Consider the following 26,627-nt stretch of genomic DNA (forward strand, 5'->3'; position numbering starts at 1 on the left):
TTGCATACAAGACCCTAGTTTTGCATTAAACAACATCATTTTTCAACTTTCTCTAATATTCTGTCATATTATGGTCACTTTCCCCAAAAGCTCCTTAAAAACAAGATCATCAATTAAGCTTTTACTTATTGCATAAAGCAAGATGTAAATAGCCTTTTTCCTGGTTGGTTGCTCAACATATTGGTCAAGAAAAGTGTCCCACATTCCATGAATGTGCCTCACATTCTGTCAAGTCTCCCAAAATGACTTCATTACACCTCTTACAAGTGCCTCTAATTTCCTGATTTATGTCAATCCTAATATTATAACTACTAATTGGTGATCAATTGCTATTTCTTAGAGTGACCCAAATTGATTCTAATTGTATACCTTGATCTGTCATGCCAGGATTATTTTTCACCAGTGCACTGATCTCTTTTACTAATCATGCTAAACCATCCTCTTTACCCTTTTGCCCGTCCTTCGTAAATGTTGAATTTCTTGGAATATTTAATTTCCTATTTTCGTCATCCTGCAGCCATGTTTCCGTAATTGCAATGAGATCAGACCCATTTACTTTTACTTACACCATAAATTCATTTATCTTGTTATGGATGCCAAAAGCATTCAGATAGAACATCTTTAATTTTAGAATTTTCATATTTTTCTGTACTTTAACCCCCCTTGCTTGTTTTTGTTCTCTATTTATTTAGTTTCCTATTTTTCTGATTTCCTTTTTCTGCTTTGTTTCCTTCCTGAATTCCTTTTGAGGTTCCATTCCCCTGCAACACTAGATTAAATCCTCCCCAATAGTACTACCAACCCTCCTGAAAGAATGAAAATTAAAAAAAAAACAGCAGATACTTGAAATCTGAAACAAAAACAGAAAATGCTGCAAACACTCAGCAGGCCAGGCAGCATTTGTGGAGAGAGAAAAAGAGGTAGTATTTCAGGTTGAAGACCCTTTATTAGATCGGTGAAACAGAAAAAAAGATCTGTTAGTTTTAAGTAGCGGAAAAGATGGGGGAGGGCTGGATAGGACAAAGGCAAAAAGCTTCAACTTATCACAGATATCCCCTCAGTCCCACTACCAACTCAGAAAGGCTGATAAATGGAGTTTACAAGAATGTTTAATCAAATAGTGAACAGGCTCCATGGTTTTACTGGCTTACTTACAATTGCCCTTCTCAATTCAACTATTCATACTCTACCCAAAATATTCTCCTGGAATCCCTTCCACTACAACAGTACTGTACCTACATAAAACTGTTTACCACTGAAAAAATATCTCACTTCCTCAATGCCTTAAATTACTTCAACATCATTTACCAAACAACACATTTCCTTAGTTACCATCAGTAACATCACATTACTTCTACTTCCTTATACAACACTGCATGCTCAGAATTGCCTAAATTAATATTCCTCTTTTATATTTTACTTCATGTTAATTTATTTTAACTGACCATCTCCTTTTCATTGAATCTCCACAATTATATAAAAACATCCAATATCTTTTTTGCTTTTCAACTAATTAAATTAATTTGAAAATGTACTTACTTTCCATTATTTATATTGTAATCATGTTTATTTCAAACTTTTCCCTTTATTGAGTGATCCAGTACCAGAGGGTATGCATTTAAGGTGAGAGGGGGGTAGGTTCAGAAGAGACGTGAGGGGTATGTTTTTTTACTGAGAGAGTGGTGGATGGCTGGAATGTGTTGCCTGATAGGGTGGTGGAGGGGAACTCATTGAGGGCTTTCAAGAAGGGCTTGGATGGGCACATGAATGAGGGGAAAATAGTGGGATATGGGCATTCTGTAGGCAGGAGGAAATAGCTATGTCGGCACAACATTGTGGCCCAAAGGGCCTGTTCTGTGCTGTACTGTTCTATGTTCTAATGTTCCATTCATTTCCACTGAGAGGTAACTGAGAGCAATATAAAATACTCTCCACTATGCCACTTACAACACATACAGATTGAATATCGGCACGAATGGGAGAATACCTGAGCATAAATGCTGGAGTTCATTTAGCTGGGAAATCTTTCAGTTATATTTCAGAGTTTATAGATTTGGGACAGGCTCAACATTTCATATATTCTTCTATATATATATATTAGTTTTAGTAACTTGAAGAATTCCACTTCTACTGTAACTTCACCAGAAGTATCATAGATAACAGAATGCTTTACGTGGGCCTCATAAGAATTTCCATGAACCTCTTTAGGATTAGTTTCCAATTCTTAGAAACCTAGTGGTGTAGGGATGGGTTGAGTCAAGACAAGGCTGGGCCAGAGATACCAAAATCAGGTCATGTCATGTCCTAGCTGCTCCAGGTAGCTGGAATCTGTCAGTGAGAATGGGGCTATCATGCTGCCAAATCACAGCAGTGAGCCTCAACTGAGGAATCCTGTGTGGTATCATGGGATCTCTGCCATAATTCCTCTCAATCTTCTTACCGGCCTCGGATTACTTTAGATGGGAATTGCCGCACAAACAGGAGCCCACATTCCATATGTAGTAGGAAGGATCACACATGTGATCACAAGTTATGGATGAGGGTTCATTCCAGGGCTGGGACTATGATTATTTAGGAGGGATGACACACACCCACACGGTCCACTAGCAGGATTGTTTGGGATGGGGTAAGGGCAGCAGATGGAATGGAGAATTGTTAACAAGGCGGCAAGTAAATGGCAAAAGAACAGGGAAGTGAAAAGCCAACGGATGGTAATCGAAGCTCATTGAAGAGTAATGAGAGTTATAACATGCACTTTTATTGCACCTTTTGTGTCCTCAAAGAAACATAAATACAATGAAGTAAATGATTGAAGTGAGAGGTGAAGAGAAAGTAATGAATGCAAGTGAGAAAGCAATACAGGGGCAAACGGGGCTTGCAGGGATGGGAATATGAATGGAAGCTGGAGAAACACTCTGGGTTGGAGGAATGGGAGACTTTGAGTGTAATCAAGAGAAAAGAAAATCCATATCCCACCTAACATGGCCTCAGGAAATTTCAAGGTGCTTCAGAACAAACAAAGTATTCTTAAAAGTAGAGGCCCTATTGTAAAGCAGATAGAAAACGAGAAACCCAATTTATGCCATGGGCTGACATACTGTATATCAATCTGATAATAAAATCAGAAAATGCTGGAAACACTCAGCAGGTCAGGTAGCATCTGCACAAAGAAGTATAATGTGCTTCTAACTCCTACAAGAGCCCACTTGGTCTCACCTTATCAGAGATATTCCCCCCCTTCAAAACCCATCACATCCCACCTTTTCTGCAACTGAAAACTACATTATTTTTCCTCTTTTCCAGTTGAATGAAGGGTCTTTTTTCTTTTTTCCATTCAAATGACCTGAAATATTAACTCTGTTTCTCCTTCTACAGATGCTCCCTGACTTGCTGAGTGTTTCCAGCATTTTCTATTTTTATTTTCAGATTTCCATCATTTGCAGATTGTTTTTATTTTTATTATCAGCCTGATAATCTGCTTTTTAAAATGCTGTTGGCTGAGGGATAGATATTGGCCAGAATACTGAAGATAACTCTCTCTGCTCTTCAACAAAGAGCCATGGGATCGCTTACATCCACTGGAACAGGGCAAGTGACACCTCAGTTTTAATGCCTCACCTGAAAGATGGCAATTCAGCAGTGCACCACTTAGTACAGTGCTGGTTTCGGCCTGGGTCTTCCAATTCAGGGCCAGATTGCTACCACTGGGCACAGATCACACAAAAAGAAAGAATGCTTTGATTCATGGAGTGGTAGTTGGGAAGGAATTGTCACAAGCTGCTGGAGAGATAGTAACGAGGAACAAAGAAATGGAGGACGAACTGATTAAGTATTTTGCGTCAGTCTTCACTGTGGAAAACAGCAGCAACGTGCCAGAAATTCGAGAGAGTCAGGAGCAGAAGTGAGTGTAGTCACTATTACCAAGGGGAAAGTGCTTGGGAAGCTGAAAGGTCTGAATGTAGATAAGTCACCCGGACTGGATGGACTACACCCCAGGGTTCTGAAAGGAGTAGTTGAAGAGATTGTGGAGGCAGATGTCACTAAGAAGGGAGGGAGGCAAAAGACAGGGAATTATTGGTCACTTAACCTGACTTCAGTTGTTGGTAAGATATTAGAGTCCATTATTAAGGAAGAGGTTCGGGGTAGTTGGAAATACCTGATAAAATAGGATGAAGTCAGCATGATTTCCTTAAGGGGAAATCTTGCCTGATAAATCTGTTGGAATCTTTTGATGAAGTAACAGGTAGGATAGGCATGGGAGAGTCAGTGGATGTTGTTTATTTGGATTTTCAGAAGGCCTTTGACATGGTGCCACACAAGAGGCTGCTAAACAAGATAGGAGCCCATGGTATTACAGGAAAGGTACTAGCATGGATAGAAGATTGGCTGACTGGCAGAAGGCAAAAAGTGGGAATAAAGGGGGCCTTTTCTGGTTGGCTGCCAGTGACTAGTGGTGTTCTGCAGAGGTCGGTGTTGGGTCTACTATTTTTCACATTATACGTTAATGATCTGGATGATGGAATTGATGGCTTTGTGGCCAAATTTGTTGATTATACAAAGATAGGTGGAGGGGCAGGCAGCGTTGATGAAGCAGGGATTCTGCAGAAGAAATTGGACAGGTTGGGAGCATGGGCAAAGAAGTGGCAGATGGAATACGGTGTAAGAAGTGTACGGTCATGCACCCTGGTAGAAGGAATAAAGGCGTAGGCTATTTTCTAAATGGGGAGCGAATTCAGAAATCGGAGATGCAAAGGGATTTGGGGGTCCCAGTGCAGGATTCCCTAAAGGTTAACTTGCAGGTTGGGTCAGTAGTAAGGAAGGCAAATGCAATGTTAGCATTCATTTCAAGAGGACTAGAATATAAAACCAAGGATGTAATGCTGAGGCTTTATAAGGCGTAGGTCAGATCACATTTGGAGTATTGTGAGCAGTTTTGGGCCCCATATATAAGGAAGGATGTGCTGGAATTGGAGATGGTTCAGAGGAGATTTACAAAAATGATCCCAAGAATGAAAGGGTTAATGCATGAGGAGCATTTGATGGCTCTGGACCTGTAATCCTGGAGTTTAGAAGGACGAGGGGGGATCTCATTGAAACCTACCGAATATTGAAAGGCCTGGATAGAGTGGATGTGGAGAGGATGTTTCCAGTGGTGGGAGAGTCGAGGACCAGAGGGGACAGCCTCAGAATGGAAGGACATCCTTTTAGAACAGAGATGAGGAGGAATTTCTTCAGCCAGAGGGTGGTGAATCTGTGGAATTCATTTCTACAGATGTTGTGGAGGCTGTCATTGGGTATATTTAAAGCAAGGTTTATAGGTTCTTGATTAGTAAGGATGGCAAAGGCTATGGAAGAAGCAGGAGAACGGGGTTGAGAGGGAAAAATAAATCAGTCATGATCGAATGGCGGAGCAGACTCCCAGGCCGAATGGCCTAATTCTGCTCCTATGTCTTACGGTCTAAGAAATGATTGTCAGCTTGAACTGATGACATTGAAAAGAATGCCAACTTGAGTTGTGGTGGAAGGAAGAAATAGATTGGAAGAGGAGGGTTCAGGGAGAATAAGAGCAGCAGGTTGAATTGAGAAAAAGGGAGAATGATTGCCAGACAAAGATGGAGACCTGGATGTCCCAAAGCTTAGGAGAGGGAGTGAAGTGGGATGAATGAACATTAATGAAATTACAAAAGAGGCGTGGATCATGCAGAATGAACATAAAATTTGATTTTGTAGCAAGTGAACAAAGCATGTGCCTACATATATGATACAAGTCATGATAGCTGTCTTAGTCAAAACAATATTAGCATTTGTGTACCTAATGTACACAGTATGCAGCATGGGTAGTTTGTAACATTAATCAGTGTGCAGAACGTGCACACTCTAAAAAGTCATAACGAAAATCTTTTCTACACAGTGACTAGTTGGGATCTGAAATGCACCATTGGAGTATTAGTGGATGTAAAGTTAACTGTAGTATTCAAAAGGAAGCTGGATAAGTATCTGAAAGGAAATTGATAAGAGGAGTGAAGCTAGGCAGATTGTCTTACATAGAGCTGGTACAGATTTATCAGGCTAATGGCTCCTGACTGTGCGATGATTATTATGGGATTAACTCCACTGCCACCCCAACCTGTTTTATTTAGGGAGATCATCTCCATCTCCAAGGTTAGTTCCAGATTGAGTTCTGCTGGTTGTTGTCACAATTCTACAAGTGTTTGGTGTTTTTTTACAGTTCTGGGAAGTTCCTGAAGCCTTCAGGAGGGGTGTGAGGTTGCTGAAAAATTTTACCTTGATTTTAGTGCATTTGCACAAAACAATTGCTCCCAGATATGGGTGCATTAGTACACATTCACCTTGGAATCCACATGATGCAGAGACTGAGCAGAGGGCACGCAGAGGAGGAATCTTCTTGAAGGAGAGGCAGGAGGAGGAGTAAAGGCCTCTCGGCAGATTGCTCAGGAAGGACATTTCCAGTCTGAATTACAGCAACGAAATGTTTGATCTTCAGCAAGGACTGGAATCTACAACCTGCTGCAGACATCACCCCAACATCAGAGCAGGGCAAGGACAACAATGGCAGGTGACTGCATCATTAACTTCTAAGTGTCTGCAGATTTTTTGACTGCTTCTTTGTCTCTGAGTTCACCCACATTCCTGGCTGTCATATTGGGGTGGGACCTTGAATGTTTGGGCCTTCACAACACAGAAGTATTTTCTTATGTCATGGCTGGTGACCAGCATATGAACTCCCTATCTACAAACCAATTTTTTGTGCTGGTGCCCATGAAACTATTTCTCTCAGAGCTAAGTGCATGAGACTAAAATGGACCATTGCAGCAATGAGTCCTGACTGTAAGATGCAATTGTTGAGTGAGTGATAGACCTACAGTGCATTTGGTGCACATCACATTTGAAAATGCATTCAAGGTGATATTTATGAGGTCACTGAACTTCTTGTGACAATGCATCCAATTCCTCAGGGTTAAGCTCTCGACATTGCCTGTCGTGGCTAAATGTTTCCATGATTTTTGGAGAATCTATTTAGACAGGTTCCTGAGCTCTTCATACATGTGGTATCATATACCACTACATACAGTGTTAATGATAGCCTCTGCTTAAATTTCAGGGACCTTTTTGGGGGGGGGGGGGAAGAGGGGGAAGGGCAGACTACTTTGCAGGCAGTTCTAGGACTGATGTATTTGACGGCACAATGTTTTGCACCTCCCGCTACGCAGGTTCAATCCCGACCTCCTGTGTAGTCTGCTAACATTTGCACTTCTCCTTATGACCGCGTGGGTTTCCACCCAATACCTGATTGGTTGCTCAACATATTGATTGAGAAGTGTCCCACATTCTATTAATGTATCTCACATTCTTATAAAGTCTCCCAAAATGACTTCATTACCCCTCTTACAAGCGCCTCTAATTTCCTGATTTATGTCACTCCTAATATGACTACTAATTAGTCAGTAGATTTTAATTGGCCACTTGAAGCTGCTACTAGTGTGAAGATGAGTGGTAGAATTTGGGTGGGGCGATGACGAGAAAGAATGGAATTAGTGATAGTAGGTGTTTGGTGGTCAGCGCGTCCTCGGTGATCCGAAGGATCTGCTTCCATTTCTGTATAACTCTTATGATTTTTCACTAATTCATTTCATAAAAACTCGACAGATTCCAAGGCAGAGGAAGCAGCCCTACCGCCACCGAAACTGAAATTAACCACTCGGGTCGCTTGTTAAGGTAGGAAGCTGTCTGACCACGTTAGCACTGCTTTTGGGAACTGACCATCAGCTTGTCTACATTACTAAGAAAAATGGAAGTTGCAAAACTTCACCATAAGGATGTCAGAAGACTTCTAAGCACGTGGATAAGAAACCTGGGGTGAACCGACCGTATTCGGCTGTGAACGCACGGAAGCCTCATGCGGAAACTCTCTGCCTCTTTCTCAACAGTTTACATACGGACTTTACTCCCCTCTCCCCAAACTCTGACAATAACCTGCGTTATTGGGCGGTCACTCTAGTTCCCACCTTACAATAAACTGACGTTAACGTTGAAATAATGTGGAGCGTCACTTCTGAGAACCAGGTCACAGAAAACTGAAAGAGAAACATACCCTCTTCGCCAGGAGAAGGTATGGATTGACTGTAAAAAGGATTAACAGTGGATCATGACAACCGAGCAAAACTATGGCAAATGCAGCTTTTTGCTGACCCTAGCTGGTTTTCTGTTGTACTTGACGGACATTGGGACCGACCTCTGGGTTGCTGCAGTGTATCTCATCGACGGGCACCTTGTGTGGTGTCTTCTGGTGCTGTCTGTGATTGTGATTTCTGCTGTGATCTTGCAGAGTTTCAGCTGGTCTTGGTACAAAGATGATGAGAACAATCCAAGTCTCAGTCCCCACAACCGAGGCTGCGCCAGCGGCGGTTCGTGGTTCTGTGTGCTGCATGTTTTCCAGTTGGGCGTGCTGCTACGGTGAGTACCTCCAGGGAAAAAGGTTTGTCCGGTTTGCTTCCACCCGTTATTTATTCCTCCAGCTGGTGCGAATGATCTTAACGTGTATCTGAATGTGCAGAAGAGGTAAATTTGGAATTGCCGGGAAATGGAAAGGAGGCACATTTCACCTCAGCGATGAACGCCTTGTGAAATTGGGCGGGTTTTATTAGTAATTTACTAATTTTGGTATTGGTTTATTGTCACTTGTACCGAGGTGCAGTGAGAAACTTGTCTTGCATACCGATCATACAGGTCAATTCACTCCACAGTGTGATTACATTCTGTTAGTACAGAGTGTATTGAAGTACAGAGTCCATCTCATCCTATAAGGGAACCATTCGATAGTCTTATCATAGTGGGGTAGAAGCTATCCTTAAATCTGGTGGTATGTGCCCTCAGGCTTCCTGGTCCAACAAGCCTCATTACTTTTTCCAGAGCAGAAATCACTCACCAGCAGGAAACCACCTAGTTTTAAACTTGGAGAGGACTGAGAAAGGGTCCAGCTCAGGAGATTCTCACAATACATCATGACAATGATATTGGTTATTTGTGTCATGGCTTGTTTGGTATGGCTGACTTTATCATTGATCACAATTTGCAGAAACCCCTACAGCACCCCATTGATTGACTTGTGGAAACTCGTTTGATACCACAGCTAGCCAGGCTGAGTTGATGGTAGTGTAGATGTTACCATTATATCTGTGATAAGGTTCTTCTCTTTACATTCATTTAATCTGTTACCTGTGATCTTGGAGTGTCTGGCCCTGATAGTACTTGCAAAAGTTTGGATTTAGTGTCCCCATTCAGCACCTGCCCACCAAAATTGCTGAGGATTAGAAATTGTAGTGTGTCAAGAAAGTTGTGCTAAATCACTCATGGATGATGGGCCAACATATTTTATGCATGGCACTCTGCTGTTATATTCAATTGTACACAAAGCCCAAAGCATCACATCCTTACCATCTGGGACATGCCCTCTTCTCGTTACTACCATCAGGGAGAAGGTACAGGAGCCTGAAGACCCACACTCAATGTTTCAGGAACAGCTTCTTCCCCTCCGCCATCAGATTTCTGAATGGTCCATGAACCCTACCTCGCTATTTCTCTTTGGCACTTTTATTTATTTTTGGTAACTTGGAGTAATTTTTGTCTTGTGCTGTACTGCTGCTGCAAAACAACAAACTTCAGAACATATGTCAGTGATAATAAACCTGATTCTGGGATAATTAGTATGTACAAAGGACTTTCCTTCACCTCAAGGTCAGATCAGGGCATTGGGGAAGTCATGATCAGCAGAGTGATGATATCATGTTTGTCATTAGCCACTGGGGGTGTTAACATTGTGATGTGGCTGTGGTTTGGGGAAGTTGTGTAAGGAGTGAGAAAATGTCAGTTCTGGTGGGGGTGGTGGTGCCAGATCGGCTTACAGGAGGGTCCTGTCAATGAACTCCAAGACAGGCATCTGTGATGTGAATGTGTAGAGACGTACAAATGCAATGACTGGGTAGGACTCAGTAATGAATTTTAGAGACTGTGTGTAGAGCATGCTGTCTTGACTAGACAGTATTAAGCATCATGTTTTTATCAAATAAGTATTGATGTCAATTTGCCAATCAAGTTGTATTATAATTCACTTTTGGAGTTGTATGTCCAGTTTATAACACCTGCAGTGACTTTTATGCCCATTACCATAATGTTCGTTGGAAGTACCTGAAGGATTTGTCCTGGCTGCTCTTTGCCACTCAGTGCATCATCCAGAAATGCAATGATGAATTCCATCCACACATTTGTCAGCATCCAGTTTGACCTCACCACTGTCTTTACCTCCTTTTCTCTCTCCACTGTCTGCAATTTGTCATACTGCTTGTCTGACATCCAGGATGAGCAGAAATTTGACAGGGACTTGGGAGGATAGGGACACGAGTAGAACACTAAGTTTCCATGACATCACCATTCTTTTAAATTCTAGAGAATACAGTTCTGGCCTACTCCATCTCTTCACATGAATAACCCATCATCAGAGGAACCTGGTTGGTTCACTGTTGTACTCTCTGTGACATGTTTATCCTCTTAATGAAAATCAAGACACTGCAGATGCTGGATATCTGGAATAAAAGTGGAAAATGCTGGAGATGTTCAGCAGGTCAGGCAACGTTTGTGGAAAAGGAGATGGGTAACATTTCAGGTCCAGGAACCTTCATCAGAACTGGGAAAGGTGGGGGGGGGGGGTGGGGAGAAACAAATTTAGTTTGGGTAGCAGAGAAGCTGGTGGATGGATGGGTAGAACAAAGGGAATATCTTTGGGCAAGATCAGATGATTAAACATAGCAGTCAAGTAGGAATTAAGATCAAATTAAATTGCATTTTCTGTGTAATGTGTTGCTAGTGGTAAGATTGTAGGACATGCTCTGCAGGCCAAATGAAACAATTGCATAATAGCAGTAAGAGACTGCAGATGCTGGAATCTAGAGCAACAATCTGCTGGAGGAACTTAGTGGGTCAAGCAGCATCTGTGGGAGGAAAGGAACTGTTAACATTTCAGGTCAAAACCTTGCATCAGGACTCTGTAGAAATAAAGGAAAAATTGGGCCAAAATGATGACTGGCAGAAATGGCCAGTTCTGGTACCAGTGGGAAAAATATTGTATTACCTAAATTCAGTATTGAGTCCTGAAGGTTGTAACATGATCAGATGAATAATGAAGTGTTCCTCAAGCTTATACTGGGCCTTGTAGCTGTGCAGGTCAGACAGAAAGGTCTGAGATGGTGAATTAAAGTGGCAGGTAACCAGATGGCTTGTGTCACTCTTGCAGACTCTACAGAGGGGTTCCACATAGTAATGACCCGATTTGTGTTTGGTTTCTCCAATGTAGGAGAGACCATATTGTGAACACTGAATGCAGTACATTAGATTAGAGGAAATGCAAGTAAATTGCTGTTTCCCCCTGGATGGGGGGCAGGGAAGAAGGGAAAGGACATAGTGCATCTGCTGTGGTTGCATGGAAGTGGTTGGTGGGTTTGGCAGTACGGACCAGAGTTGTGAAGGGAGAAGTCCCTTTGGAAAGTTGAGAGGGGAGGGGAATATGTGTTGTGAGAATATATTGTGAATATCTAAGTCCAAGCACTGATCTCTGTATACCCTACTTTGCACACCCTGCACACTTGAGACAGGCCTACTTATTCTCACTGTATGCTTTCAGTTTGTTAACCAAATCTTAATCAATGCCAATATTACCTCAAACTCCATCTGCTTCAGACTTGTTAACCAACCTCCTTTATGGGACCTTATTATAAGCCTTCTGAAAATCTATATACACTACATCCTAATTGGGCCTTGTAGATGTGTAGGAGCTCACAGAGGTCTGAGGGAGCGCTACACTTGTCATCCCCTCAAAGAACCCTAGTAGTTTAGTAAAATGTGATTTCCCTTTCATAAATCAGTACTGACTCTCTCAATCCCATTATACTTAAGGTGTTTTATTCTGTTGTTATATCCTTCAGTACAGATTCCAGCTTTTGCCCTCCTGATGTTAGGCTAATAGGTCAATAGTTCACTGATTTTACTCTCTCCCTCTGTTACTGGACTGACGTGGTCCTTTTAATCTTCAGGCATTATTGCAGAATCCATAAAATTTTGAAAGATTAAAAAAAATGTATCTATTAGTAACACACTTCTTTCAAAACTCTGGGATGTATATCATGCCATTTATTGGCCTTAAGGTGCATTAATCTCTAGTTCTACTTTTTTCGCTTTTTTCCCGGTTTCTCATTCTCACTAGATTCCTGGTTTGCCAACATGTTTTTTGCAGGTTTCTTTTTGTTTTGTTCCTTAAATACAGATGCAAAATATTTGCTTCCCTCATTCCTCAAATTCTACCATTTTTGTTCCCACATTTATCCTCACTGGTATTTTCATATTTATGTACCTGTCAAAGCTCTTACTGCATTTGTATTGCTTGCCTGTTAACTTTTAGTCTATCTTGTCTTTCTTTATAAATTTCTTGGTCCTTCTTTGAGTTCTAAAATGCTCCTAATCTTCAGGCCTCCTACTATTTCAGCAAACTTCGTAGGCTTCTTCCATTGATTTAATGATATCTTTAATTTCCCCTGTCAGCTATGGCCAGGTCACTTCTTGTAGGCTTTGTTTTCTGAAAATCATGTATTAAGTGCCAGCTGTTGCCTGTCCACCTTTTAATTTTATCCTTTTAATATTTTCTGTACTTTGATCTCATTTGTTGCTTGCCAGTGTGTCCACTGCCTATTTTATTTTCTTTCCTACTTTTGTAACTTTCACTTGTTGCTTTATTTCTTATTGGATTCTCTCTAAGGTTCTGATACCACTATAAAGTTAGTTTAGAGCTTTCCCAACAGCACCAGCAACCTCCTTGTGAAAATATTAGTCCTTGCCCTGTTGACGTATAATCCATCCACTTTGCATAATCCCATTTATCCAGAGAATGTTTCTAAATTCCCCTTCTTGCATCATCTCTCCAGCCTTGTATTCATTTGTTCTATCCTTCTATTTCTGTACCTTTTTTTTAATGTGGGACTGGTAGAAACTGAGTTTCTACCTTTTGAACTCCTGTTTCTTTTCTTAGCTCTGAATCTTACCAGTTCTTCATCTCTTTTTCTCCCCCCCCACCCCCCTTCCCCATACTTTCCTACTTGTTCCCCCTCCATGCCATTGATTCCAATGTAGACCACAATTTCTTATTCATCTTCTCCTTTCAGAATGTTTTGCAGTGACATCCTTGGCCCTGACAGCAAGGAGGCATCTAACCAATGTATCTACTTTCAGTATGGCCACCCCTTTCAAAACTCTGGGATGTAAATCAGGATATTTATTGGCCCTCAGGTGGATTAACTTTTCTAGTACCTTTTTTCATTTTCTCATTCTCACTAGGCTGTTGGTCTCATCTGTGGCCACAAAAATGCCTACTTGTCCCCCTAACTAACGAATCCTCCCTCACCACTACTTTTTCACCTTTCCTCCCTCCCTGCTGAGTGACATGATTCCACACTCCTGGTTCTGGCTGCACTCTCATGTGGTACCATCAACTCCGCCAGTATCCAAAAGGGAAAACCTGCTAGTAAGCAAGGTGGACTTGCAGATACACTGCCTGCTGCTCCTAGTCTACTTAGTGATCACCCATTCCCTCTTTGCCTGCACAGTGTATGACTTTCCACATGGCATTAGATGTACATTCCACTGGGCTGAGCTGTCCTGCCATTCCTTCCCTTTACAGCTTAATTCATGAAGCGCAAATTAGACAGCAGAAAGTACTCATCAGTTACTCATTAATCAGTACCTGCCTTCTGCCAATGTCACTTTTGAACCTTGATATCACACCTTCAAACATTCCTGGTTTTGAAACCTCATCTGTAGTCACCCAGGCCCATTGCATCTGCTCTTTCTGACCTTTTGCTCTTTATACTTACTCATGGGTCTCTCACTCTGTTGCCACATGGGTATGCTGCCAGTAGGAATTTTTCTACATTTCTGCTATCTGATTATTAGCCAGTTTTACACTTGTCTAAATCAATTTAAAATAACATTTACTATCTCTATTGTTAAAGATACTTTGCATTGTTAGTGATTGCGTTAGAGCAAGAGTAACAAGTTTGCTAAATAAGACGTGATTGTGCATTTGAGAATGGCAGTATTCAATTGTTTTAATACTTGAATGACATCTCATTTCATTACAGATAGGTTAGTTAAATATCCTTGTACCATTTGCATATGGCAAATATTATATTTTATTACCAATTAACTGATTTTATCATGACTCATGTCAAAAGTTAATTCAAAGTACACAAAATGAGTAAGTTGCACTGTTGTCACTTGGTTAAAACAGGACTATATGGGACTAAAACTTGTCTATTCAAGAATTTCAGAACCATGTTTTATCTCCCATAATTCATGTCTATCCAGTTCCCTCTTGAGTAGCAGGAGACATCTGAATCACCAGATTTCTCAGGCAATCTTAATCTAACATTCACTGCCTTTGAATATAACCTGGCAGCTCTCCTCGGCTTGAAACGTGTTCCTTCTGTAAGTATGTACAGAAGTATGTTTGAAGTTGCTCCTGGTGAAACCTTTCTCCTCTGCAGGCACAACACAAAATCAAGGAGTTGACATAAACCAAAGTTTTACAAGCTGGCCCTCTTGGGGTGGGGGGGGGGGGGGAGGAATGAAATGTGAATGTTAAGCCTTTATAAATAGATGTAACTGAGTTTTTAAAGGTATACTGTGTGATTATCTTCTGGTGAAGCTCACTGATTTGAAACACACATTTTAGAATGTCATTGCCTGAGAAATACATTTGAAAGTTGTATGATTTTAAAATAAATTGATTAAAATTTTATCTTAGAGACAGACTAATCCTAATCAATTCATTTCTTTTTGTTCCTGCCACATTCTCATCAACTACAAAATTCTCACCTATACACTAGGGGCAGTTTACAGTGGCCAACTATCCTACCAACCTGCATGTCTTTGGGATTTTTGACTGTGAACTGAATCACTGGAGAGACACTGAAGTTGGTTCATATAAACTATCTTTATTCATCACAACAAGCAGGCATTCCCCCGGAGACCCACTCAGTAGAGTCTCCCAAACTTAAAGTACATCAAGTTTTTATACTCAAGAACAAAGGTACAGCACAAATTTCATGTCATAGGTCAGTGATAATAAATCTGATTCTGAGCAGGTGTATATCAATATAATTTCAATAGTTACAGTCACTGTTTACCTCAATATTTTGAATCTGACAATGCTTCCATTGAGTTACATACCTACAATGGGAGACACCTCTGAATGTTCAAACACCTTTGCTGGGACAAAGAAGCTTTTAGGCCATCTATGTGAATTAAAGGACAGAACAGAACTCCAGACACCCAAAATTAATGTTGTGAGAGCTGACTCTCTAAGTATATGAATATCCCAACTATTGATAGATGAAATGTGCATGTGACCATGTTTGATGTTCTCAGAGACAAAATCAGTCTGGTCTACAAGCTTCCTAAAACTTAGTCACAATGGTGCAAAATAACTTAGCCAGTGTTGCAGGTTTGATGTAGGCCAATTATCATAACCCCGTTGTCTTATGGTTGGTTGATGCATGCGAGAACATCTCATGGTCACTTCACTTTGCAAACAATATCTCTCGAGCAGCCGGTGCCCTGCAGTGGGCCAGTAGCCTTGTGCTTTGTAGACAGTACTATTTGTTTATAAAGCTGCCCTTTTAACTTCAAACTGATTACTGCTTGCAATTTACATTAAGAAATGAAGACTGGTTCTTGTTATATTCGTTTAATTCCACAACTCCTGAATCCCTAACAGGGATGTCAGGAAACCAGAGCATCTGAACAAAACCCACGTGCCCACAGGGATAACATGCACATTCCACGCAGGCAGCACCCAAGGTCAGGATTGAACCTGGGTTGTTGGTGTTGTGTGACAGCAACTGTACGAGCTGTGCTATTGTGCTTCCTATGATGTTTGTCTGCTGCTTCAGTTTACTTCAACCTTAAGTTTGTCCTACTCTTTGATTTCACTTCCTGTACCATGATTATAATGAATTCTAATCTTTTTACTTTCTAATTTGCTGTTAACAGCTGAAAATTCTTCAAAATAATTAGTTTATCAGCCTGCCCATTCTCTCTTCTGTTGCTATGTGCCAAAGCTAGCACTAGATTCAAATTCACTGCAGCAGGGGCTGCTAAATCTTTGTGGCTTGCTTTCTCAAACTGAATGTGTGTACCATTTCTTCTGTGCAGACTGAGAAACCCAAGTCGTCATCTGAGAAAATAAACATTGAGTTTTCTTTGGAGCCTTTCCTTTTCCAGGATAAGTAGTTCAAGTTTCTGTTACAGCCTCAGGTGTGCCTGAACCCTTTGATAGACCCTTGCAAGTGCTAGAATTCCTAGATAAAATTGCGACTTGGATCAAGACCACATTGTGATGTATTTTAAAATATCGATTTAAATTTTATCTTCTAATAGTGTCATGGAGTTAGAGATGCAGCATGGAAAGAGGTTCTTCAGCCCACCATGTTTGTGCTGACCATCAGCCACCCATTTACACTAATCCTACATTAATCTCTTTTTTTTAATATATTCCTACCACATTCTCATTAACTTTCTCTCCTTCTCCCCCCCCCCCCACCCCACCAAATTCTACTGCTCACCAACACAGTAGGGGTAACAGTGGCCAATTGTTCTACCAGTCTGATTGCCTTTGAGATGTCAGATTCAGCTTTTAACTAAATTTTCTAGTTCCCCTCTTCCATTTTTTATTATTTTCCTCTTCAATGTGTATCTTATTCACTTTAGATTATGTCATACTTTCTGATTTGATTTGTTATTTGTCATAAAGCATTCTATTCTGAAATAGCCCTTTCTGGTTTTTTAAAAAAACTTCTTTATTTACTGCTACGTTCTACTTGTAATAGTCTTCTGTGCCTATGTGCCCTTAATATAGGTATGGTAAACCACAAAATCTTTCTCTATTCACCAACTAAAAGCTTTTCAAAAGTTTACTAATCCAGTTACATTCCCTTTTAACCCTGGTGACTGAGTTTTTTAAAAAAACTCATAACTTAGAAGTTTCATTAAATCTTATTTCCTATATTTTTCTAGTTAATCTCACCATACTTTATAATTTTTTTTATTCTGTACTAATAGAGTTCCTAGATTGGCACACAATATTTCAATAGTAGCTCAAACAATATAATTTCAAAATTGGTATCTTGTTGTATCTCCCACAGACTGCAACCAGTGAAAGTTAAATATTGAGTAAATTTTCTTTGAATGGTGTTGCCAGGCTTCTCACGAGGTCCTAATATTCCTAATGTAGCCACAGTTCTAATGGTGATTTAGTAGTGTACAGGTCTTGTCATTGTACTACTTACTCACTCCTGTATATGAAGGAGGGAGGGGTGTAAGACAGCAGCTAATGAAATTGTCATGAAACTTAAGACATCAGTTGTACTGTCCAAATAGAGTAGTGCTCTTGGGAAGGGATGGTTTAGCAACAAGAAGGAAACTCCAGGTCCACAGATTCTTCCGTCACTGTCTTCTTGGCTGAAATATGATTGAAAAGGATTACCCGTTGAGGATTTCTGAGAAGTGACATAGCCTGAAATAGTGCTTGCAACTTCCACATCTGCAAGAACCTTGTACATCTTTGTGAAGAGACTAAGTATAGCAACAGGTTGGCTATGCTGTACAACTGCATGACCCTTCATGCTCTTTCTGTCTCATTAGCTGGGCATTGATACTTGTGCAAAGTGGACATTTTTGAAACTATTACACCATTCTTGTTCTCAACCAATCACTTGCATTAGATGGGTAGTTCTGTTAGTCTCGAAGGACAGTTGACTTAGATTCAATGCAACATCATCTCTTATAATTGCAGAATGCAAATGCAGATGGTTAAAAAGTTGTTTCATTAGCACTCACATTTTCTTCAACCAAGGCAAAAGTTGCACGTAACCAATGCTGGAGATGTTCAATTGGCTGATAAAGGCTGAGGAAGATTTCAATGTACATATTGTCAGCTTCATGGACTTTGAAATGCTTTCTCACAGAAAATGTTTTTCCAAGGGAATTATAAATGTGTGTAAGTTAAGTATGGTCTATTTTTAATTATTGTGATCCTCTGGCTTGGTCATGCCCATGAAATCAATGCTCCATGATTGGTGTGCTCTGACTCCACACAGTACTGGGTTTCTCTACCACTTGATGAGGTATGGCTGGCCTCTCTCACTGTTGGATCTTCTTTGCTGACTTTGGTTTGGTGCACCACCCGAATGGTGGTATCTGAGCTGGTGCTTGAGTAATTAAGAGATGATGATAGAGATGGTGAATATGGTGCATGTTGCTCTTCAGTTAACTGGGTAAGTGCTAGTTAGTAGATTTTCAAAGATCATGTGTGCAGATAATGGGCCAATAGTGAAGCATAAATTACGTCCTTGCCTACCATATTTTCTCTGTGAACAAAGGAATGTAACAGTTAATATTCATAGATGGGGCTAGCCCTTCTCCCATTGTGGTGGCAAGAGGGGGGAAAAAATCAACTTGTTGTTTACCTTCTGTTCCATTTGTTTATTCCCATTCCCTGCAATATTCACATTATAAAAATCAACTTGCCTTGCACAGCCCTTTTTTAATCTATCAAATCCTATATTTAATCCTTTGATTTCGGAATGCAGGTTCCCTTCCTATTTAGTAACATCTAGAAATTCATAGTTTTGTTTGGCCCTGATTCAAAATTATTTATTTCAAATTCTTAAATATAAAATGCATTATATGATATCGATTAGTCTTTATTTGCTCTCAGTAGGAGAATTTAAGATCATTGGCCAAAAAATTGATAATTAATAACTTCAATTAGTGCTTTGATTACTTCGCTCTAAACTGGACTCTTTATTCTAACTGTTCTTTCTTGTAGAAAAAAAAATTGTGTACAATTTGTTTTTCTTGTGAATGCTACTTATATGTTATGTGCATGTGATGCTGCTGCAAGTAAGCTTTTCATTGCCCCTGTGCATACATTGCCTATGACAATAAACTCGACTTTGACTTTTTTGACTTTGCCGTGTTATATTTAGAAAAAAATATTTTTCTCCTTATTTTTAAAGGTTTGTAAAGGCACTAGACTATGGATACAAGGCAGCATTCAAGAAAGGAGGAACTGACTTGATTGCCATATACTCGGTTACAGATTTGAGCATGTTACGATTGTTTGAGGCATTTTTAGAAGCTGCGCCTCAACTTGTTCTTCAGGTCTTCATTCTGCTGATGTCTGATGACAGAGAATATATTCAGTGTAAGTTTGCCTTTATTAAATGTATTGCTGTTATGCACCATTACTTGAAAATTGGGTTTATGGATTAAAGGTAGATTTTCCTGGGTTTAACATAATTGGCCCCTGTGCTATATTCTACAGTCCTGTCTCATGGTGCTCATTTGATACACCAAAAGAATTGGCCATGCTTTTCTGTTGTTGAGACGGTGTTTCCCAGAAATTTACAGATTTCCCAACAGAACTTTATTCAACAAGTTACAAACTCCCATCATTTATCATCTAAAATTGAAAAATAATCTGGACCAATAATTTATATAATTGTTGAGTTGCAACAATAGTCTTTATTTGTGCCTGTAGTATGTTTATCAGTGTCTAAAGTTTCCAATTGTGCATTATCCCTTTATAATTAAGTACAGTTTTTGTGTTCTTCTCTGCTTATGTTTTTATTGCTGGCACTTAGTAAGACATGAATGCAGCTTGGAGTTGGCAACTCACTCTCCATTGCCAGCTCCTGGAATTGAGTTAGTAATCTTTTAGTATGTGCTTGAGACTTCAAGACTTGGCATGTGACTTGTCCTCATTGGGTAGATGGAGCATTGACATACTTTCCCATAATTCATTTATGGGACATGGGTGTAGGTGGCAAGGCCAGCATTGTACTATCTTGAGTTGCCTTTGAGAAACTGGTGTTAAGCTGTCTCGTAAACATATTGAATGTTGTTGAAGTTGCACTCATCCAAGCAACTGGAGAGCATTTTCATCATAATTCTGACTTGTGCCTTGTAGAAGCTGGAAAAGCTTTGTGGCCTTAGGAGGTGAAACACTTCCCATGGGATACCTAGCCTTTGACCTGCTTTTGTGGCAAATTACTTGTATGTCTGGTCTAGTTGAGTTTCTGATCAGACTCCATCCCCAGAATATTAAAGGTGGGGTGTCAGTGATGCTGATACCATTGAACATCAAGGGTAGGTGGTTGCACTCTTGTTGAAGATGGTTGTAGCTTGGCATTAGTATTGGTGAATTAAACCGGTCACTTTTCACCTTCTGCCTGAATGCTGTCTAGAACTCGCTGCATGCAGGCATTTACTGAGGAGTTGCAAATAAGATTGTACATTGTGTAATCATTAGGGAACATCCATGCTTCTGACCCTATTATGGGAGGAAAGTCATTGATGATTGGGCCTAGGAAACCACCCTGAGGAACTCCTGCAGTTGTGTACTAGGTTAAGATGATTGACCTTCAATAACTACAGCCTTTCAACTTCAGCTGGTGGATGATTTTCCCCTTGATTCTAACTGACTTACCAGGGCTATCCCAGCAATAAATTAATACTAGATCATGCAAATCCTTCTTTTGAGGACTGGAATGAAAGCACAGTGGATGAAGATAACATGATATGAAACATTTTGTATTTTCTCAGAATGATCTTGCGAATACAATGATAGAGAAGATCTAGAATGCACAAGATTGCTGTTTATTAATGTTAGTGTTGAAATTCTGAAGGATACTGAATTATATTACACACAATTTTCCTTTCCTTTTACAGATGTGTCTGTGATTTTGTCATGCATGAGCATTTCATGGGCTACTTTGGACTACTATGCAGCACTAAAGAAATCTTTACCTGACCAACGAAAGCTAACCTGTGGATTCCCTTATTTGATGTACTTTCTATACAAGTTGTTGACACTTAATGCAAGAATTTTGCTCATAACCCTTCTGGCTATGATAAATATCATTGCAATGATTGGCTACTTGTGTGTTTTATGGCTGATCATGATTATATATGTCTTTGTGCAGAAGACCAAGTTTTGTACATCCATGATCCAGGAAGTTATTTATAAGGCAGTGGTTGCCATAATCTTAGTTTTCACCTTTTTCAATATAAAAGATAAGAATACAAGAATAGTTATGATTATCTATTACACAATTAGAATTATTGAAACCGGTGGAGTACTTGTCTTCTGCTGGTTTCTGAAAGGTTTTATGGTTGATAAAAGCTACAGTCTCCCTGTCAGTATAACCATTGGGCTGTCACTAATTCTAGGGATAATTTGTCTTGTGTTGTACTACAGTTTTTGTCATCCAAAAAGGGCAAATGATAAAGACTTTAATCATTGTGACAATGCAGTACAATTTCCCACTTCTTATGATGAAGTTGATGGATGCCCATCTGAAAACCCAACAGTTATACTGAAAGATATAAATAAAAATGGTATTATGATAGATTCAGAAGTTACTAAACCTGCAATTATAAGTGGTAGAATAACACATTGTTTAAGCTTTTAATTAAATGAATAAAATACTACTGGAATTAACTTGACTTCCTTCTACAGATGGAGGGTATTATTTGCTGTTTAAAAAGATCACTTTCACATTGGATTATATACCTTACAGATTGTAAGTACAATCTACAGTTAGAAATTAGCAAATGTTAAAATGAAGCTCCATCTGTCAGTTTAGGCATATGTTAAAGATTCTGTGGCACGGTTCAGGAAATACTGGGAGTTTTCTAGGCAGCAAGGACTAAAGTACCTTCTCTCTCAACCAATTTAAAAAAAAACAAATTGGTCGCTCACCTCACCTCAAGAATCTTGTGTAGCATTTGTCTGCATAATCAAAGCATGGCAAAAGGTAACTGGGAAATGAAATGCTTTGTGTTGTGGCAATATGCTAAGTAAATGTAATTCAAAGGATGGTGTCAATCTATTTAACAGATTATAAATTCCCAGGTGCATTGCTATTTAATTTTTGAATGGAAGAACCTAAATATTCATCAGATTTTATAAGTTATGTATATTTTTAATGTCTATTTAGAAAGATGAAGCACAGGTGTTTGGTAAATGGTAAAGATACAATTTTCCACAGCAACTACTACTGAATCAGTATAGAAGACCTGTCCTTTGAAAAATTCTGACTATCTCAATACAATAACTTTTGTATTGTTGCACAATGTAATTTCAGTGGTGCTGATGATTTTTTTTCCAGTAAGAAAGTAAAACTTGAATATTACAGCTTTTGTCCAAAGTTGAGATTTAAAAATGAACTGGAAAATAACATTCTAAATGAAGAGAGGGCAAATTTAGCAAATGAATAAAATGTACTTTGCAAGCTCTGAGTTCTCTATCATTTAATCCATTCAGCTGGAAAGCAATCTGTGTTAGGAATTTTGAGTTGGCATTAATTGCTCACCAATCATTTAATTAAATATTAATAGAAATCAGATGGATTTTAGGATTAAAATTGGTATCACTTTTAATTATGTAACCAAAGCAATTTAGAATTTATAAGCTAAAACTATATTTGTTTACAACTAAATAGAAGGATGAAATGGACATGATCAGTAAATAGCAACACATCCTTTCAACTACCTCCCCTAGTAGATAACAAGAGGAGAAAGTATCCTTGTTGTGATAATGCTATTACAGCACCAGTGACCTGGGTTCAATTCTGGCTGTTATCTAAGGAGTTTGTACATTCTCCTCATGTCTGCATGGGTTTCCTCTGGGTGCTTGGGTTTCCTATCACATTCCAAAGATGTACGGGTTAGGAAGTTGTGGGCATGCTATGTTGGTGCCAGAGGTGTGACAACACTTGCAGGCTGCCCCCAGAACACACTACATAAAAGATGCACTTCACTGTGTGTTTTGATGTACATGTGACTAATAAAGATCTTAATAGCATAGCGTGAGGCTGCATTTACATGGCACCTTTCATGGCTTCAGGATGTCCCACAATACTTCTCAGTCAGAGGTGGTTTTGATGCATTGTTATTTTAATGACAGGAAGTACAGCAGCCAATTTGTACAAAATGGTCTTTTAATGAGTATTGAGATAAATGACCAGATAATTGATTTCAATGATATTGGTTGATGGGTGAGGAGGGGATATGGGGCAGGGGTGAGGGTTGGGAGTTGAGACTGGGATTAGTTGAGTTAATATTTACCCAGGATACCCAGGGAACTTGGTTTCAAATAGGCTCGTGGAGTATTTTATATTCACCTGCAGGATCGGATGGTGCCTTGGTTTAACATCTCAACCAACAGAAAACAAGTCCCTCTGTTCTGAGGTGCCAACTAAATTTCATTTTTAATTTATTCATTTTTGCTGATGTGGGTGTCATCAGCATAGCCAGTATTTATTTCTCATCCCTAATTGCTCTTGAGAGGGTGGTGGTAAGCTGCTGTCTTGAACTGCTGGAATCCTTCTGGTGAAGGTTCTTCCACTAAGCTGTTGTGGCAGAGTTCCAGGATTTAGACAAAATGATGAAGCAGCTACAGGATACGCTTCCACATTAGGATATAGTGTGACTTGAAGGTGATGGTGGTCTCGTTGCCCTTTTCATTCTCGGTAAGGTCATGGATTGGGAGGTACTGTTGGGGTAGTAACACCAGTGCACTTTGTAGAGAGTATGGACCAGAGCTGTTGTGCACCAGTAGAAGTAGTATTAAATGTTTAGGACAATGAAGAGGGTGCTGATCAAATGGGCTGCTTTGCCCTAGATTGTGTCAAGCTTTGAGAGGTTTTAGCTGCACTTGTTTAGGCAAGTGGACAGAATTCCATCACTTTTGACTTGTAGAGAGGCTTTGGGATGTCAGGAGGCAAATCACTCACTGCAAGATACCCAACCTCGTGCTGTCATAGCCACACTACTTTGGAGCTGGTCAACAGTGATCAGTGTGTTGATGGTGGGGATTTGACAATGATAATAGCATTGAAAGTCAAAGGAAGGTGCTTGCACTCTCATTGGAGATGGACATTGTTTGGCATGAATGTCACTTGCCACTCATCATCTGATGCCTGAATGTTGTTTAGGTCTTGGTACATACAGCTGTGGACTGCTTCATTTGCTGAGGAGTTGTGCATGGAATTGAACGTTGTGCAATCATCCCATTCTGACCTTGTGATGAATGAAAAGAGCTGAATTAGAAGTAAGCACAATTCCTGTGAGCTACAACTGAAGTCTGAGTGAGCTGACAGGTAATCAAATCAACCCCAAGATATGTTGTCCTTCTATTCAGTAATTCCCCTGCACCAAGTCCACAACAATCTGATTCTGAAGGATAGAAAACCCATGACAACTGTACAAATTATTGATGAAATTTTACAATATGACACACTGGGGATTACCAGATTTCTAAACTTTGTGGCACTTATTTTCATTGTTATTAATGTAAATAAAACATTTATATCAGTGTTAACTTCCTTCAGATAACTGACTTTATCTTGAGAAATTAGAGTAAGAAGTTTCTGAGAATTAACACTTAAGAGTTCAACAGCATGAAAAGGTTTGAAGACATTGTCAGGGGAATAGATTAATTTGCAGCAATTTTTCTTTGGCTGAGAGAGGGCAGTGGTGGTGGTTCAGTTATTTTAAGAGCGGTGAGCTCAGCATGATATTAGTGCTTGGTATTTGAACGGGAGGGTAGAGAATGTTGTACACGATTGTTTTAAGTTAGGTTTGAGTTAAAATCAGGATGTTAGTGTAAATCACACTGGGTTGTTGATGACAAATCATAATGACTATTCAGGAGGAAAATGTGAATGGAGTGATTGGTTGATAGTCAAAGCATGGCAGCTAGGATGAGCAGCAGCATTTGCACAGATTTCACAAGGATTGATGTCACCCTTGCACATGTTCTTTGTATATGTGTGTGTCAAGTGCATATGCAGCTGGAAGTAGTGTTATTCACTATGTGCAGCTATAGGACTTTAAGTGTACAATAAACTATGTGCTGTGTATCTGGACTTCAGCATCTAAGACTTTGGACAGCTCATAGGATCCTCCCAAGTCTAAAGGCTAACATATCTGCTTCCCATGTTAACCAATGATTAGATTTTGCTGAGGTTGTGCAATCTTGATTTTAAGCCAATTATTCCTGTTGTAATTCCTTTTGAAAATAATTTTTGACTTTGTGTTCTTGTTTTCTCCTTGCTTTTCTTGCCTGTCCATGCTGCCTCTGTTTCTTCTTGTCAGCAGTGCTTCGTTTCATCCTCATCCTTAATTCCTAATGCAACTACTCCCCAATCTTCTCTCCTGCTACTTTAACTGCAGATCCTTCACCTCCTTCTGTCTTTCTCTTTTGTACTGCTGAATTCTATTGGCACATGTATAAGCTACTGAGAAAATTAATTAATTTTTAAGTTGTCACAGCTGAAATCAGATGGTTATACTGATATTTCTAGATTAATAACCTTATCAGTGCAGTTAGCAGCATTTAAATTTTACATTGTCTTTGCAAATTACTTGGTAGAAGTTGTTCATGTGAAATTTATGATGATGCTATGTCAGAATAATAGCACTAGCTAGTTGACTGATAATGCTCCCAATGCTAAGATAAATGGTAGAGAATAGTTCATTTCACTGTTCATAAAGCTGTTGTATTATCAGTATTGCATAACAAATCTATTAGATATGTTGAGGACGATATGTTGTGGGTTTGACAGCATAGCTGCCTGTATCCATCCCAGACTTGACCTGTTTTCTGGGCTGAGGCTCTTGCATAGCAGGATTTGTCAGGAATCAGACTCAATGCTCATATGTTCACAAGCTAACTCAGTGGCACAGTGGTTATGTTCTTAAGAAATACATAGCAGCTGGCCTATAGTGTTGTAGTTATAGAACAATACAATCGGGGCATTCCACCAATAATTACAGATATATACAACTATAGATTAGTTCTCACCACAAGTGCATGTAAATCATAATGAGAAATTAATTTTAAGCCCTGGATGGACTTTATCTTATGTTAAATTAACTGCAAGCCTTTAACACTGGAAAACACCCCTAGATGCTTCATAAGAGATTTTCAAAGCAAATGTCATATCAAGCCCCATAAAGATGAATTTGAATAAATGACCAATTATTTTGACTGCAGGTGTATGTCAAGGAGGAAAGAAGTGGCTTTAGCAAGGGAATTCCAAATCTTAGGCCTTTGGTAGTTGAAGGCATGAAACACTTAAAAAGCGGCAAGACTTGTGGAATACAGTTACCTCAGAGGGATGTAGGGCTGGGGAAGGTTAGAGGTAGAAAAAGGCCACAGAGACTCTCAAACAGAGATGAGGTTTTTAAAATAAATTGGTTTCTGGATAAGTAACATTGTTTATGAAATATGGATTCATTGTGTTCTTTAGTGTCTGCAGTTTTCCATTGCTTCCTCCTGTATGTTAATACATTAATACACAGGAGATGGGGTCTGCAGTGTGTTGTCCAGTGATGTGCACTGCATGGTTGGATGCCACAACCTTGATTTTTGTGTCATGTGTGCAGCCTGTGGATAGCATGGCTCATCCAGGCAGAGGCAGGCCTTCCAACACTTG

At 39.7% G+C, this 26,627-nt stretch overlaps 1 protein-coding gene across 2 annotated transcripts; it reads left to right on the plus strand.

Annotated features, from left to right (window-relative positions):
- Nucleotides 1-7,451: 7,451 nt before the first annotated feature.
- xkr9 (XK, Kell blood group complex subunit-related family, member 9) lies at nt 7,452-22,422 on the plus strand. Of its 2 annotated transcripts, XM_052023394.1 has the most exons (4): nt 7,452-7,562; nt 7,669-8,475; nt 19,140-19,327; nt 20,854-22,385. In XM_052023394.1, the coding sequence occupies exons 2-4, from the start codon at nt 8,168-8,170 to the stop codon at nt 21,594-21,596; spliced, it is 1,239 nt and encodes a 412-aa protein (XP_051879354.1). In that variant the 5' UTR covers nt 7,452-7,562; nt 7,669-8,167; the 3' UTR covers nt 21,597-22,385. The 2 variants fall into 2 exon arrangements, with proteins under 2 accessions (XP_051879354.1, XP_051879355.1); XM_052023395.1 differs by having other exon boundaries at nt 7,483-8,475; nt 20,854-22,422.
- The last annotated feature ends 4,205 nt before the right edge of the window (nt 22,423-26,627 follow it).

The sequence above is a fragment of the Pristis pectinata genome, chromosome 9 (genome assembly GCF_009764475.1).
Source record: "Pristis pectinata isolate sPriPec2 chromosome 9, sPriPec2.1.pri, whole genome shotgun sequence".
In the NCBI taxonomy this organism is placed as follows: Eukaryota; Metazoa; Chordata; class Chondrichthyes; order Rhinopristiformes; family Pristidae; genus Pristis; species Pristis pectinata.

What these genes read in the sequence shown, in the direction of transcription:
- xkr9 (XM_052023394.1), top strand. Translation starts at nt 8,168, where the DNA reads ATGACAACCGAGCAAAACTATGGCAAATGCAGCTTTTTGCTGACCCTA. An exon ending in CAGTTGGGCGTGCTGCTACG is followed by an intron (nt 8,476 to 19,139) that starts GTGAGTACCTCC and finishes TTATTTTTAAAG; the next exon opens with GTTTGTAAAGGCACTAGACT. An exon ending in TGACAGAGAATATATTCAGT is followed by an intron (nt 19,328 to 20,853) that starts GTAAGTTTGCCT and finishes TTCCTTTTACAG; the next exon opens with ATGTGTCTGTGATTTTGTCA.